Genomic DNA, 18,198 nt, shown 5'->3' with positions numbered 1-18,198 from the left:
ACTGATTAACATTTTTGTTTGTTTTTTTTTACAGGGAAAATATATTAGCAGACTGTTTACAGGGGTGCTTTGTTGTTACATGCACACTTTGTGCATTTATAAGTCTTGTTTGGCTACGAGAGCAAATCGTCCATGGTGGCGCTCCGCAATGGTTGGAACAAAATCTTCCTCAACCTCTGAATGGTTTGGGACAGCATAATGCGGTAAGTTTTGTTTTTTACCCCCCCATTTGCTACCCCTTTTAGGAGGAATGTATCGGTTTTGTATTTTATGCCATAATTATGGTCTAGAGAAATCCTCACATTTTACAAATGCTGTCAATTTGAAAATTACCTATTTGTTTTTTTTAGAAACAATTGAGTACTGTCCGTGATACTTTTTTTATTTGCACTAACAAACAATTTTAAGGACAAGCTTTTGGGGAGTGTCCCCTTCTTCGGGTCAAAGCAGTACTGATCACAAAGGGTTAGAAGAGATGTTTTGGAGTTGGAAGAAAAAAAAAACAAAACAAAACTATTTGTTTTTCCAAAGGCAAAAAACATTCACTGAGCTCTAAAATGTATACAGTAAGTGGGAATACTGTACTTACCTCCTTTCTTACTGATCATTAACAGTCCTAAAATGTGTCAGTTTGAAGGTGGTAGAGAATCCTGACCTGTTTTGCTAGTCTGCTTCAGGGAAAATAGTGCTGATCAGTGCTTTAGGGGAAAGCGTGATGATCAATGCACTCCACTCATCACTAATTGAAGAAAGAAACAGAAGATGGTGCTGTCTGTTGGTGTCAGTGTGTCAGTAGTAGGAAAAAAAAAACACAAACCATAAAGACTAAAGCGGGACATGCATTGATCACAATTCAGCCGTTTCCGCAGGGACTGGCCAAATTTTGATCCATGTACAGACAGGGAGATTTGCAGAAGTCAACCTGCTGAATGACTTCTGTACAACTGCCCTGATGGATTTTTTTCACTCAATCAGTATATTTTAACAGTGGGAAAGTTGTCCAGCTGTCAGAATGCAATAACTCAGTGAAGAGGATACAACACAATCTTAATATTGTGATTTAAGAGTTTGGGCAAGGTGGGCAATCTAGTTGTTTGGGACTATTCCCATTATGTGAGGATATATATTTTTTAGTATTTTTTTTTTCACTCATAGAGAAATGCATTCAATGATGGCAGTATTGATAAAATAGTGATATTTTTGGAGGTTGTTCATCAACAAGTGCCTGTATTCGCATCATTTTTTATTCTCTCTCTATGCTTTAAAAAAAAATATGTTTGGGGGTTCAAAGTAATTTTCTAGCAAAAAAAACCTATTTTTTCATGTAAACAAAAAGTATTAGAAAAGGCTTGGTCTCCAAGTGGTTAGAAGAGTGGGTGGTGTGTGGTATAAGCTTCTAATGTTGGCCCTGAAATGCCAGGATAGTAGAACCCCTCCCCCAAATGACCCTTTTTTGGAAAGTAGACACTCCAAGGTTATTACTAAGGGGTATAGTGAGTATTTTGCAGATCTTATTTGTTGCCACAAGTTATTAACCTCCCTGGCGGTATTCCCGAGTGTAGCTTTGGGTAATGTTTCAGTACCACAAGCGGTAACCCCAAGCTACACTCGGGCTTACCATGCAGCGCTGCTCCGGGATCTGTTCTTCTCTTACCTTGTCCTGCACTCCCGCGATGTCCCTCCTGCAGTGTCCCCTGTAATGTCCTCCGGTGGATGCCGACATCTGTCTTCTGGGTTCCGTTCCCTGCGACGTCGGGACGTACGGGGATGGAACAACGGGAAATTTGAAAATGACAAAAAGTGACATTCACTAAATTTAATAAAATAACATAGTAAAACATTACTGTATCAAACCATTTCACATACATTTTGTCCCTAGTGCTTTGTCCTGTGCCCTGCCTACATTTTTACTGTTCTTTTCTGCCTGGAAACTGAGAAACATCCATGGCGTCCAAAAAGCGTCCCTTTAGGTCAAAATCAGCTTTGGACCAGCTAGAGAACAGCGATAGTAAATTAGAACTAGTTGCCGAATTGAGTGATGATGATTCGTGGGGAAATTCGTCATCAGACACTGAAAACGATTTTGCGACTTTGCTCAGTGATATGCGAACTTGGCGCTATATTTCAAATTTCAGTGTTTTTGGTTTGATTATATTATTGAATTAAATTTATTATTATTATATTATTATTTTTTGATTATTTATTAAATTATAATTTATGATTTCGTGTTTCAAATTTTAACATACCCGGGATGTTTACTAGACTCTCATTCGGACAGATTTCAGTGAGTTATTCCTACAAATTACAGGCCTACAATAAAAAAAATACATATTTCCATGCAAAAAAATGTATTGCTTTGAACACAGAAATATGGACATAGTCAGACCGCTAGGGAGGTTAAAATACGAAGAAAGAAAATGAAAATGTATTTTTTCTTTTCTTTTTTGTCTTTTTCAAAACCCTGTGACAAAAATATCTGCAAAATACTCAGCATGCCAAATTCCATGGGTTGTCTACTTTCCAAAAAAGGGGTCGTTTGGGGGTGTTTGTACTATCCTGGAATTTTAGGGCTCCCGAAACTGATAGGTAGTGATGAAATAACATGAGAAAATATGCCCATTGAAAGCCTGGAGGTGGTCATTGGATTTTCGGGGCCTGTATGTCGCTAGGCTGCCAAAAAATCTCTCACATGTGATATCCCCATACTTGGGAGAAGTAGCAAAATGTGTTTTGGGGTGTTACTCCACATATACCCATGGCATGAGCGAGCAATTTGTCATTTAAGTGACAACTTTGTGTTTAAATAAAAAAAAAAAAAAAGTCATTTTCCAAAAATTTGTGGAAAAAAATAAAATCTTCTGTGAACTCAACATGCCTCTCAACAAACTCCTTGGGGTGTTTTTTTTGTTTATTTTTTTACTGCACTGACATTTTAGCACCTCAAGAAAGGCAGTCAGAAAGTAAAACCTGTGACTTTTTTTTTTTTTTTTTTACCAGGGACATAAAGGGGGACATACATTTTGTTTGTTGCAGCGTTGCATGATTGCGCAATTACTAGTTGAAATAGCGCAGTGGCGAATAGCAAAAAATGGCATGGTCATTAAGGGGGGTAAATCTTCCAGAGGGCAAGTGGTCATATACATAAATTGGTCAATAACCCCCAGATTGCCTAAAAAATTAGTCAATATTAGGGATACACCGATACTGGTATCGGTGCCAATACCAAGTATTTTCACAAGTACTCGTGAAAATGCTCCCAATACCCGGAAAGCAATACTGCGATTTGCGTCAATACAAATTGCACCATAAAGATTAGCATTTGATTTGAACAGGAATGTGAAGCTGCTGACCAATCAAAAGCCTTCGAGGTCTAATTCTCATCGCTGCAAGGAGAGGAGATTTCAAATCCCCGCTGCTTTGTCTCCTTTCCTACTGCTGAGAATATAGAGCAACTGCCTCCATAGTATACATCCACCCAGCAATGCTGTCTGTCAGTGCTGTCAGTCAGTACTGACTATCATTGAACATCACTGCTGCATATCAGTGCAGCATCATCAGTGCCTCCTCATCAATGCTCACCAGTGCCACCTCATCAGTGCAGCCTCATCAACACACATCAGTGAAAGAGAAAAATTACCTGTCTGCAAAATTTTATAACAGAAACACAGAAACTTTTTTCTTCAAATTTATTTGCTCTTTTTTTTGTTTATAGTGCAAACAATAAAATACCCAGTGGTGATTAAATACCACCAAAATAAAGCTCCTTCTGTGTGACAAAAGATAAAATTTTCATATGGGTACAGTGTTGCATGACTGCGCAATTGTCATTCAAAGTGCAACAGCGCTGAAAGCTAAAAATTGGCCTGGGCACGAAGAGGGTTAATGACTGAAAACAAATTTTTGTTTTGATCAGCAATTTTTTGCCTAAGGTACAACTATGGGCACTAAATCTGTGCAATTGGGAGCGTCTCCTCGTGGGATGTGGGGACTCATTCAGTGTATCTATCCAGGATTTTATTGTGATAAAAATAAATTGATGATGTGCTAATACTGTGGCTAGGCACCAGAAAAAAGTACACGAGTTTGTGAAGAGCCTTGAATCTAACGTATAGAATCCTAAATTCACTAGCAACTGTGATGAAGCAGGTTGCTTTTTGGATCTGTCTGTATAAATCAATGAACTAGATGTACTCTCAACAAGTCTCTACAAAAAGCCTACAGATTCCGAGTGGTTTTTACATGCAAATAGTTTCCACCCACCAACTCTTACTAAGAGCATGCCAGTGGACCAGTATTTTTGGGTTAAGAGAAATTGCTCTAATGAGTGGAAGCATTTTCTATGAAGGGCAGGTTTGAACTTGGATACAAGAGGTGACCAAGTCAGGCATACCAAAGGGCACGGTAATGATCTTTTAGTTGGATGCACCAGTATACACAGAATATCACCAGGTTGAGTCTCAGATACAAAGACATTTCTCTTGTTCACATATTTTATTGGGGAAAAAAAAGGTGATAACATTGTTTCAGTACAGGTTAATGCATAAGGTGTGAACAAAAAATAAGTGGGTGTTACAAAGATCACTGGCAAACAAGGAGTCCGTTCAGGATCCATTTAAGATGAAATGTGTACTGTACATATCACCTGCAGAGATGCATTTATATATTCACAAGTAAAGCACAGGGGTAGATTGTAGGTGAAGCATGTTAGAGGGTAAAATTGAGTAGGAGAGTTGGCAAGAGTCACGTTGGAGGGGGCTGCTATTTTTAAAGCAGTTATGGGCTAATCATTTGGAGGAGGGGAGGCCCAGGGATGCAGAGGATTGCTTCTGTGTGAAGGGGGATCGCTGAGTAACTCCGAGCAGACTTTACATGTGTAGGTAAAGTTGCAAGACGCACTAATGAGTAACAACTTCAAAGTGGAGAAAAGGTGAGCAAAAAGAGGGAGTTAGTTAGTTAGTTGAGGAGGTAGAATGGTAGAGAGAAAAGAGGGCACATGCAATGGCAACAAACTACATATATTTTTAAGATCCATTGGCGATGCTTTAAAAGCTTTTACAGGCTATCATTTTAGATTTACACAGGAGACCTAGTGCTAGACTTACTGCCCTTGATCTGACATTCACGTCAATGCCTCAAACCCGCTGTTTACATACCAGCACGGGGCCGATTCCTGCGTACACCGCTGTGTGCACAGGGGGATGAGGGTGCCTTAGTTTTTTTTTTTTCCCAAATACTTTTATCGTTATCACAGGGAATGTAAATATCCTCTGTGATAGCAATAGGTAGTGACAGGTATTCTTTTCTCTCTTCTGCTCTTAAATCATCTGATTTCACCAAGATCAATGTGATACAATGCTTTTCCAATTTAAAAATGGTGCTAATTATATCGAAACGGAAGTGATGAAATGCTCTTAGCTTCCAGTTTCTTAAAGTATAGAGATGAGAGATGATTGGTGACATTCCAGTCTACAGTCAGCTCTATGGTCAGCTGGCGGAAACACTGGATGCATTCTCAGGTTCCCCAATGGCACTGGACTGCCTGAGAAATTTGTGAAGGGCGAGAGGGGGTGTAATTTTTTTACATGAAAGCTAATTGCTGCCTGAAAAAAAAATGATACCAGGATGATGCCTGCAGCTGCACTGTTCTGCATCCATCAAAGTCCAGTCATGTACCAGTACGTCGCTGGTCTTTTTGTTTTTTGTTTTTTTTATGCATCCTATTTGCTGAATGGGAAAAAAAAGTGAAGAAATAAGCGTGTAGTATGTACACCATTAGAATATACTGCCCTGATGTGGATGTCGATCGATGTGGATAAAGAAATCTCTGACAAAAAAAATAAAATAAAAATATATGCCGAAGCATAGGAGCGATCCACCCACTGACCACCCCAGGCCACCATGCTTGGGCATATATGTTCAACTGTGGATGAAAAATCCACAGCAAGACCCTGTTGCTGTCAGAATAAATAGATCAGTGCTGCAGCTTTGTATTCTTGCAAAGAAAACCACAATGGTTAACAATAAAACAGTAAGTCAAAATGGCAACTATTTTTTGTTTTTATTTTTTACTTTTTTAAACTTTTTTTTTTTTTTTTTTTAAAACTGTAACCTCTAGATGTTAGGGTCTCTCAAAATGCGTTAGGCAGTTTCCTGACTACCTAACCTCTTTCGAGATCCCGTGTGTATATATGTGCCCTAGGCTGTTCCGTGCTGTACCCTATACTAATACTCCACTAGTGTGTGGTAGCGATGGACGCAGTCCTTGAGGCAGAGACCAAGTTGGACCGGACAGCAGGCACAAAAAAAGCGGTGTCACTGCTACAGACACATCTTTTTTGGGGTGACTTGAGTTGAGGTACCAGGAATGGCATCAGATAATTGCCTCTCATACAGCCGACTAACTGTATCTTGGTTGGGGGTTTGGGCCACAGCACCTTCTGGATTCAAAAGGGCCGTGATGATCTCTTCCTGGAATTTTAGGAAGGATCCACTTTGTCCATTTGCTTTGTAAAGCACAAAAGTGTTGTACAGAGCCAATTATTAAAAATATACAGACACTTTTTTTATTACCAATGTCTGGCTTTACAGGAAACAAAGTATGGCTTCATCATCTGGTTGTTAAAGTCCACCCCTCCCATGTTAAGGTTATAGTTGTGGACACAGAGGGGCTTCTCCCCAGACACCACTAAACTATTCGTTCACTCCCTGATTATCTCACGCCTTGACTACTGCAACTCCCTTCTCACCGGCCTGCCCCAGCGCAGGCTCTCCCCGCTTCAGACCATCCTGAACTCAGCGGCTAGACTCATCCACCTCACCACCCGCTCCACCTCTGCCACCCCCCTCTGTCATTCTCTCCACTGGCTCCCGGTTGCCCAACGCATCAAATTCAAACTACTGACTCTGACCTACAAAGCCATTCACAACACTGCCCCTACCTACCTCGCCAACTTGATTCCCAAGTACCACCCTACCCGTACCCTTCGTTCCTCACAGGATCTCCTTCTGTCTTGCTCCCTGGTCTCCTCCTCCCACGCACGACTACAAGACTTCTCCAGGTCCCCCATCCTCTGGAACTCACTACCCCAATCCATCAGATTGTTGCCTTCCCTCCTCACCTTCAGGCGCTCCCTGAAAACCCACCTCTTCAGGGAAGCCTACCCCACCCTTACCTAACAGCTGTCCTCCTTCATTCCTCCTACCACTCCACCCCCCACAGCCATTTCCTCCTATACCATTACCCCCTCCCTCCTAGATTGTAAGCTCGAAAGAGTAGGGCCCTCTAACCCCTCATGTGCTGTTTGTTGTTGTTGTACTGTTTCATGTATTGTCCCCCCCTCTATTGTACAGCGCTGAGCAAACCCTTTGGCGCTATATAAACTCGATGTAATAATAATAATAATAATTTTTCCTTTCACTTTACTGCGAGCAATTCATAATTATTCAAGCAAGCTTTCCCCCTCTTTCTAAGACGGGTATTTACAAGCCGCTGGGGGAAGCGATTAGATTGCACAGTACCACATGTGCCAATTCAAAGATTATATAAATGTCTAAATCGTGGCACACTTGTATATAAATTGTCCATGTATAAGAGGTACCCCTTATGGAAAAAGGGTGATACCAAGTCCCAAACTTTTTTGCCACTGCTCTTCATGTAGTCTGGGCATCCAGGGGGCTCCACGTGACTATCTTTTCCTTCATAAATCCAAAAATTACATATATAGCCTGTTGACCTTATACAGGGCTTATACATTTTAACCCCACATCTGGCACGCTTACTAGGGAGAAATTGTTTTAATGCAAGGCGGCCAGAAAAACTAATGCAGGACTTATCAACACAGATATATATACCGTATTTGCCGGCGTATAAGACGACCCGGCGTATAAGACGACCCCCCTACTTTTCCTGCTAAAATTTAGTGTTTGAGCTATACTCGCTGTATAAGACTACCCCTCTTCCAATGCACACCAGTGGCAGGAATAGTGCCCCATCATTGGTATCAGTGACAGGAATAGTGCCCCATCATTGGTATCAGTGGCAGGAATAGTGCCCCATCATTGGTATCAGTGGCAGGAATAGTGCCCCATCATTGGTGTCAGTGGGAGGAATAGTGCCCCATCATTGGTGTCAGTGGGAGGAATGGTGTCCCATCATTGGTGTCAGTGGGGGGTGGAATAGTGCCCCATCATTGGTGTCAGTGGGGGGGGGGAATAGTGCCCCATCATTGGTGTCAGTGGGGGGGGGAATAGTGCCCCATCGTTGATGTCAGTGGGGGGGAGGAATAGTGCCCCATCGTTGATGTCAGTGGGGGGGAGGAATAGTGCCCCATCGTTGATGTCAGTGGGGGGGGAGGAATAGTGCCCCATCGTTGGTGTCAGTGGGGGGGAGGAATAGTGCCCCATCGTTGGTGTCAGTGGGGGGGAGGAATAGTGCCCCATCGTTGGTGTCAGTGGGAGGAATAGTGCCCCATCGTTGGTGTCAGTGGGAGGAATAGTGCCCCATCGTTGGTGTCAGTGGGAGGAATAGTGCCCCATCGTTGGTATCAGTGGGAGGAATAGTGCTCCATCATTGGTATCAGTGACAGGAATAGTGCTCCATCATTGGTATCAGTGACACCAATGATGGGGCACTATTCCTCCCACTGACACTTGCTGACCCTGTTCTCGTATGGTGCTGCTGCAGCCAGCATATGTGGTTGCAGCAGCACCTCTACACTGACCACTTACCTGCTGGTCCTGCACTCTATTTTCACGGGGCCGCTCGGCTCCACCCCCTCGCCGGTGATTGGCCGCCTGTGTGCCTTTCCTGAGCTACAGTTCTGGCGGCCAATCACTGGTGAGGAGGCGGAGCCGAGCAGCCGCACGAACATCCAGTGGCCGAACTGAAGGCGCAGCCGCGCTTCCTGGACCGGATCGTCGTGGGACCGGAACCAGGTAAGAAACAGCCGCTGCCCACCCCTGTACTTAGTGTCCCTTCCATTGGGGGAAGGGGGGGGGGGCGACGGCGGCAACGCGCCGCCCCCCTAAAAAGTGTCAGTATGCCGTATACCGGCGTATAAGACGACCCCCGACTTTTGAGAAGATTTTCAAGGGGTAAAAAGTCGTCTTATACGCCGGCAAATACGGTACATATTTATATACATATTTTCAAATTTCTGATTAAGGTGATTTACAAGGGGCTGGATTTTGTGGACCTAATTGTATCAGGGTCACTCCAAGGACTACAGAGTGCGTTATCACTGAAATGCATAAATTGCATTATATTCTCATATCTATGCCTGGTCATGGCAGCAGAGAACACGGGCATATGATGAATCTGGTCTGTGGACTAATACATTCGCAATTATTTTTTTTATAGTAATGCCCATGTTGAGGGTTAGGTCCAACAAACTTTAAATTTAGAAACTAATAAGTTTCCATGCAAATGGACTGGAAAGGTTTGAATTTGGGTTGGTGACGATAAATTATTATGCGTATAAATTGCTTTGAGCCACAATCCCTACAGATCTTCCATGAAAAACAGCTCCAAGAAATCAAGGGGAGTAGTTAAATTTGCTCTTTCCACCTGAATTCCGGATTGAGCAGTGGATGGGGCAAGTACGGATGCTGCAGAATTTGTGGGCTGCCAATCAGGATTTGCAAGTACATCCAGAAGGACACTAGGGACTCTACGGGCCTGTGTACAAATTCTTGGTGGCTGCGGCACACTACTTGTGCTAGCCACTGCACCAGCTTGAACTACACTTGTGAGACTCACCACGTCACTGAGTGATACAGCAATGCTGGTATGTAAAAGACCAGGATGTACTAGGCTGCTTATGCTTGCCAGTTCACCAAAAGATAGAGTGGCACTAGTACTGGCACTCTGCTGCATATGAGAATCATTAGGCAATTGTACCACCTCAGCAACCTGGGAACGGGGTCCGGTATGCCTGACCTTAGCAGGGACCTCCTTCTCCATCATCTGATCTATCTCCCGGGGTACCGCTGGACACTATACTATTGTGAATGCTGGTGTTCTGATCTGATCAAATATATTGATCCCTTCAGACACTATACTTGCATTGGAGGTTTATTGTGTACGTATGTGAGTGTGTTCCTGGCAATCAAAGAGCTAAATGTGATGACTGATGTAGTGGCGGAAAATCTGACACTATCTGGGAAGGATGCTGATGCTAATGCTATCTGAAGTTGCCTGTCACACTAATACAGTGATCAGTAAAAAAAACTTGTAAAAATGACACTGGTGACAGGGCAGTGAAAGGTTTAACTGTGGGTCATCAGGGGGTTAAATGTGACCTAGCTGTGCTTTTACTTCGTCAGTGTACTGTTTTTACTCACGTGTATCTGCTTTCTTCTCTCTCTGAATTGGAAATTGCTCCAGGGAGAGAAGACTGCATAACTTCCTCTGCCTTTGTAATGTAAACACAGGCACAGGGTGACCTCTGTTTCGGTACAGCCGATCAGCAGGTCCAGGGCAAACATTGGCCTGAATCTGCTGAGTGATCAGTGCTGTACCAAATCACAGTACCGCTGGTGTGTTCCCCCGGCCCCTGAACATGGCGGGAGCGGGGGATCACATTTATATACGTGATTTTGCACAGGGAGTCCGCCCTGTAGCAGTAAAACTGCTATAGGGTGGATGGTAACTGGGCAAATCTTAGTACACGCGATCACTGTATTTTTTTTATTTATTTATTTTTATTTAAATATTTTATTGTTTTCAAATCACCATATTAAATGTTCAAAAGCTAATAAAACAGACAGTATACATTACACATTTCTGTCCTAACACTCTCCAGAAATAACCTTAATCTCAGTGACCTTTTACCCCTCCCCTTACCTATTCCCCCCACCCTTTGATTATGCATTTTTAACTTCATTCTAGAAATCCTGAACCTTAGCTGTTACTGGTATTATACTGTACTATTTATCCCCTTACCCTTCTTTTCCTTATTTCACATATTCTAGGTATACCTCTGAATTTTTAAACTGTACCCACTTTTCCCAACTTGTACAAAATACCTCCATTTTATCTTCCTCCATATGGTAAAGTTCCTCCATTCTATATATCTTCTCCACTCTTTCTACCCAATCCTTTATTTTCAGTGCCTGTTGTTTCTTCCAAAACTTGGGTATCGGTCCCTTTGCTGTGTTTAAATAATACAATAATCCAGTTTTTTTTATATTTTTTTAACTGAAAACTCGGTACCAAAAAGAAGGCAAGTCTCAAGGTCCTAAGGAATATTTACCTCTGTTATTTCCTGAATTATATTCACTATGCCCTCCCAGTATTCTTGAATTTTGTGACACTCCCACCATAAGTGTATCATTGTACACCTCTCTCCACATCCCCGCCAACATAAAGGTGAGTTGTCTCCACTTATTCTATGCGCTACATTCGGTGTAATATACAATCTTACTAAACACTTATAATTCATTTCCATTTCCTTCATATTTACATTGCCGTGAATTAAACTATATATTTTCTTTTGTTTTCCCTCATCAATTATTTCTTCTAAATCCCTTTCCCAATTCTCTATAAATAGTGGCCTTGTAGCCGTGATTAAACCTGTGAGCATTTTATATATTTTAGTGATCCCGTGCTTCCCATCTCCTCTTATATCTAATAAGTACCCAAAGGGGTTCCAATCTTCTCTTTTTCTTAATGGCACTGGGAGACTACCTAGAAAATGTTTTAGTTGACCATACCGCCATTCATCCATTCTGGCAAATATATCCCTCCTACTTTCCAGTTCACTAAGTGGACACATCTCTTCTCCCACCATTACACCGCGTTCCAAATTATTATGCAAATTCTATTTGTGTCACAAAGATGAAATATTTTGTTTTTCAGTTTAACTCCTGGATGGCATTGTGTGTCAGGGCTTTTTTGATCACTGAAAACAATCTCTGACACCTGTGATAATTAGATTGACTGGTGTTCCACATTATTAAGCAGAGCACCATTTTCAAGCAATATGGGGAAGAAAAAGGATCTCTCTGCTGCCGAAAAGAGTGAAATAGTTCAATGCCTTGGACGAGGTATGAAAACAGTCGATATTTCATGAAAACTTAAGCGTGATCATCGCACTATTAAGAGATTTGTGGCTGATTCAGAGCACAGACGGGTTCATGCAGATAAAGGCACATTGAGGAAGATTTCTGCCAGATCCATGCAGCGGATCAAGAGAGCAGCTGCTAAAATACAATTACATAGCAGCAAACAGATATTTGAAGCTGCTGGTTCCTCTGGAGTCCCACGGACATCAAGGTGTAGAGTCCTCCAGAGTCTTGCAACTGTGCATAAACCTTCTATTCATCCACCAATAACCAATACTCACAAGCAGAAACGGCTGCATTGGGCAGAAAAATACATGAAGACTCATTTTCAAACAGTCCTGTTCACTGATGAGTGCTGTGCAACCCTTGATGGTCCAGATGGATGGAGCAGTGGATGGTTGGTGGACGGCCACCCTGTTCCAACAAGGCTGCGACATCAGCAAGGCGGTGGTGGAGTCATGTTTTGGGCCGGAATCATGGGAACAGAGCTGGTCAGCCCCTTTAGGGTCCCTGAAGGTGTAAAGATGACCTCTGCAAAGTATGTGGAGTTTTTGACTGACCACTTTCTTCCCTGGTACAGAAGGAAGAACTATGCTTTCCGTAATAAAATCATCTTCATGCATGACAATGCACCATCTCATTCTGCAAAGAATACCTCTGCATCAATGGCTGTTATGGGGATAAAAGGAGAGAAAGTCATGATGTGGCCTCTATCCTCCCCTGACCTCAATCCTATTGAGAACCTTTGGAATCCTCAAGCAAAAGATCTATGAGGGTGGGAGGCAGTTTACATCTGAACAGCAGCTCTGGGAGGCCATTTTGACAACTTGCAAACAAATTCAAGCAGAAACTGTCCAAAAACTCACAAGTGCAATGGATGCAAGACTTGTGAAGCTGCTATCAAATAAGGGGTCCTATGTTAAAATGTAACTTGACCTGTTAAATTGTTTTAAAAAGTTAAAATGTTGTTAAAAGTTTGATTGAAATAGCTTTTGATTTCAGTAAATATGCTGCAAACACAACAAATGACAATTTTCAGTTCTTTACAACCTATAAAGTGTTTTGAAACTTACTGTGCATAATAATTTGGAACAGTGCATTGTAAGTTTTTTATGTTTAAAAAAAATACTGTTATTAGGAGGTTTGTTCAATAAAATGTGAATTGTACTCTTAATAGTTGATAACATGAGAATTATGCTGACTGTTATTTACATCAATTATTTAGGTAAATGAGAAAAATATAATTTGCATAATAATTTGAAACCCGGTGTATATCTTTTAATTGAACATCTTTCTTCTTTATCCAATTCCTTGTAATACTTTCTTTACCTGGAGGAAAAAACTCTGTAGATCCTAGGGGCATTAACAATGAATTAAATTCCCACCCCATTGTTTGTGTAAAGTGTCCCAAACTCTCAAAACATTACGTGTAAACAAACTTGTGCTATCTTTTAATCCTCTAAATTGAGGAGGTAACCAAATGATTCTACTTAAATTTGTGTGATTTAATGTATTTTCTATGTTTACCCAACTTTTCCCCTGTGCATTATGTGTCCAATCAAAAATTCTTGCCAATATTACTGAATTATAGTATCTCTTCATATCTGGTACCTCCAGTCCACCTTTTCCTTTATCTCTACTTAAGATTTCATAGCTTATTCTGGGCTTCTTATTTCTCCATATAAATGGTTATAATTTTTTTAATTATTCTAAAATATGCCTCTGGGAGCTTAATTGGTATCATTGTAAATTTATATAGAATTTTGGGAACGATTACCATTTTTATCAAGTTTATCCGACCAATCCATGACTGAAATCCTCTTCCTTATTACTTTATTTCGTCCTTAATCTCGTTTTAATAGTGGGATATAATTTAATCTATATAAATTCTTTAAAGATACAGTAAGTTTTATAAGTAAATATAGGAATGCGCTAATACTTTAAATAAAGCCCAAATAAAGTGTCCATAAATCAATATGTGAAACTCCACAACACCATAAACATAGCAAAAAGTCATCATGTAAAAATCATAACACCGTGATCAATCCACCACCAGATAAAATGGATAAACTCACCAGAGCTACATGCTGATCAAATTAAAGACCAGCATAAGCGCTATTGCTCTGGGAACGATGAATGTAGCAATCTCCAGACTCTTTGATGCAATGCTCTGCAGTGGTAAGCAAGTATCCAGGTACTGAGAAGCAACACCCTGCAGTATAGACAATATCCTGACTTAAGGAGCAATACTCTGCAGCCAATCTCTCACAGATGAGCCTTTTCATGTATCACCGTAAAAGACATAATGGTGCAGCATGTTTTAAAACAATTTCCGTTTAATAAATACTCATAGCACTCACAAGCAAGGTGTCCAGACCGATACCAGTGTACACGGCATAAATAATGGACGAGCCCCGCTCACCACGGATCATCGCCGACAGTCACAGGGAACGTCCTGACGTCAACATCCAATAAGCCCCGCCCTATGCGTTTCCTCACCACGACGTCCTCACGGAGCAGTACAGATGCAGACGTCAGACCATCTCTATATATACCGCACGCACTCTGCATAGCGGCAACAACTCAACCAATCACAGCAGTGTTATACTCTCACAACACCGCTCGGTCGGTACAATCACTATACTGACACCATAGCAAATGGTGTATCTAGCATAGCACATATATTAAATACCATGGTAAGTATATACAATATCTCACATGAGTATACAAATCCTTAACCTCAATAAAGAGAGAGGGTGAAAAAACCTTTTTTAAATCTAGACCAAAAATAGCATGATTCCTATTTAAAGGACCATACAGCAATATTAAGGAGCCACTCTACTACCAGCAGATAAAAACCATACAAATTACATAAAATATATATAGGAAAATGTATAGTATATATATCAATATACACTACATATACCATATTCAAGATAATATGCATAAAAATTATAAACAATAAAAACATTTAATCCATAATATGAATAATATCGTCCTAATTATCCTTAATACGATCAAACTAAATCCGTCTCTTAGGTAATATAGAATCATTTTAAATACAGGAAATGAATAAATGTACTAATTATCAAACACTATAATTTAACAACCCATAGTCATCAAATATATCGAACTTTAAATAAAAAATTTGTCAAAAACCATTTAAATCGATGTCTATGTTTAAACCACTGGGTTTTAGGGAATTTAATTCATATATCCATATTTCCCTCTTGGAAATCTCATTAATCATATCTGTACCCCTCCAATGTTTTTTCACTTTTTCAATCCCATAAAATGTTGCTAGCTTTGGGTCACTATTATGTTTTAATTTAAAGTGTCTAGACACGCTATGTTTATCATAGCCTTTTTTGATGTTATTCAAATGTTCACCAATCCTAGTTTTTAATAGTCTCCCTGTTCTGCCCACCTATTGAAGATGACACGGGCACTCCAAAACATAAACCACATGGGACGAATTAATGAAACTCCTTGTTTGTTGAAATTGAAACAAACTTCTTTTTGTTCTTGAAGACTTATTTCATGTTTTCCACGCTTTACATTTATTACAATGGAAGAAGCCTTGGAGATCAGGCAACAAATTTACCTCTCTAGGTGGATCTAATACATTGTGAACTAACTTCGAGTACAAGTATTTATGAACATAGTAATTTAAAAAAAATTTCTACTTTTAATCCAAAAAATACAGGGAATGAATTTTTGGAAGTTTTAAAAAAAAAATGGTTGAGACTGATATAAAATATATGGATCTAAAGAATAAAAATTATACCTCAAATAATATTAGACAGGGGATCAAGGAATTCAAAAAATGGAAAGATATTATTAGAGGGGCCGACAAGGGAGGTAGTATTGTGATTTGGAATAAAAAGGATTATGAAATAGAGATTAACAGGCTGCTGAGTATTAAAGATAAATATAAGATCTTGACATCGAATCCAACAAAGAAATCGAAAAATCGTTTAAAATATCTGATTAATAAAGGTAATTCGTCCCATGTGGTTTATGTTTTGGAGTGCCCGTGTCATCTTCAATAGGTGGGCAGAACAGGGAGACTATTAAAAACTAGGATTGGTGAACATTTGAATAACATCAAAAAAGGCTATGATAAACATAGCGTGTCTAGACACTTTGAATTAAAACATAATAGTGACCCAAAGCTAGCAACATTTTATGGGATTGAAAAAGTGAAAAAAACATTGGAGGGGTACAGATATGATTAATGAGATATCCAAGAGGGAAACTTTTTGGATATATGAATTAAATTCCCTAAAACCCAGTGGTTTAAACATAGACATCGATTTAAATGGTTTTTGACAAATTTTTAATTTAAAGTTCGATTTATTTGACTATGGGTTGTTACATTATAGTGTTGGATAATTAGTACATTTATTAATTTCCTGTATTTAAAATGATTCTATATTACCAATGGGACGGATTTAGTTTGATCGTATTAAGGATAATTAGGTTGATATTATTCATATTAGTAATGAAATGTTTAAAAATTTGTATGCATTATATTATCTTGAATATGGTACATGTGTATATTGATATATATACTATACATTTTCCTATAAATTTTTTATGTCATTTGTATGGTTTTTATCTGCTCTCTCTTTATTGAGGTTAAGGATTTGTATACTCATGTGAGATATTGTATATACTTACCATGGTATTTAATATATGTGCTATGCTAGATACACCATTTGCTATGGTGTCAGTATAGTAATTGTACCGACCGAGCAGTGTTGTGAGAGTATAACACCACTGTGATTGGTTGAGTTGTTGCCGCTATGCAGAGTGCGTGCGGTATATATAGAGATGGTCTGACGTCTGCATCTGTACCGCTCCATGAGGACGTCATGACGAAACGCGTAGGGATGGGCTGGGCTTGTTGGATGTTGATGTCAGGACGCTCCCTGTGACTGTCGGCGGTGATCCTCGGTGAGCGGGGCTCGTCCATTATTTATGCCGTGTACACTGGTGTCAATCTGGACACCTTGCTTGTGAGTGCTATGAGTATTTATTAAATGTAAATTGTTTTAAAACATGCTGCACCATTATGTCTTTTCTTTGTCCCTGAGTGTGGTCCCAAATTTTACGGAGATACGGTGATACATGCAAAGGCTCATCTGTGAGAGATTGGCTGCAGAGTATTGCTCCTTAAGTCAGGATATTGTCTATACTGCAGGGTGTTGCTTCTCAGTACCTGGATACTTGCTTACCACTGCAGAGCATTGCACCAAAGAGTCTGGAGATTGCTACATTCATCGCTCCCAGAGCAATAGTGCTTATGCTGGTCTATAATTTGATCAGCATGTAGCTCTGGTGAGTTTATCCAATTTATCTGGTGGTGGATTGATCACGGTGTTCTGATTTTCACATGATGACTTTTTGCTATGTTTATGGTGTTTTGGACTTTCACATATTGATTTATGGACACTTTATTTGGGCTTTATTTAAAGTATTAGCGCGTTTCTATACTTACTTATTTTGCATGCCAAATTACAGTGTGGTTTTGGAGTTGCTGCTATATTCATTTATTTATAGTTAAAGGTGTGGCGCTTTTCTAAAATTACTCTATTGGGACAGTAAGTTTTATACCCAAATATTTTAGATCTCTTTCTCTCCAAAAAAAAGGGAATTCCTCCTGTAACATTTTTTTCTCTCTATTTGTAAGGTTTATATTTAAGATCTCTGTTTTAGTTGAGTTAATTTTTAAGTTTGACATCTCTCCATATTCTTTTAAAGATTTCATTAAGTTTGGTAATGTTATCCTCAGATTTTGTACATAGAACAACATGTCATCTGCATAAGCTGCCACCTTATGCTCAATTTCTCCTACCCAAATTCCTTTTATATCTACATTATTCCTGATGGTAGCCAAAAGAGATTCCAAAGACAGTACATATAACAATGGGGACAAAGGGCATCCCTGTCTTTTTCCATTCTGCATCCCAATGTACTCGGATAATTCCCCATTTACCATTATTGCTGCCGAGGGTTGACTATATAATTTCCTAATCCATTCTCTCATTCTAGGTCCCATGCCTATTACTTCTACTTTTTTGTATAAGAAACACAGCTCTTAAACCATTGTCTCTGCCCTCTCTCCCTGGG

At 40.0% G+C, this 18,198-nt stretch overlaps 1 protein-coding gene across 2 annotated transcripts in view; it reads left to right on the top strand.

The window, feature by feature from the left end:
- The window catches only part of LOC149448987 (E3 ubiquitin-protein ligase MARCHF6-like), a 327,203-nt gene that overhangs the window by 164,762 nt on the left and 144,243 nt on the right, over positions 1–18,198 (top strand). For both annotated transcript variants that reach the window (XM_089693974.1, XM_089693972.1), the window contains exon 6: positions 35–203. In XM_089693974.1, the coding sequence (XP_089550100.1) occupies positions 35–203 (169 nt within the window). The remainder of the gene's footprint in view (positions 1–34; positions 204–18,198) is intronic.

This window comes from Staurois parvus, unplaced genomic scaffold (assembly GCF_062004578.1).
Source record: "Staurois parvus isolate SC_StPar_1 unplaced genomic scaffold, SC_StPar_1.0 ptg000645l, whole genome shotgun sequence".
Lineage (NCBI taxonomy): Eukaryota > Metazoa > Chordata > Amphibia > Anura > Ranidae > Staurois > Staurois parvus.
This window is presented reverse-complemented; position numbering and strand designations above follow the sequence as displayed.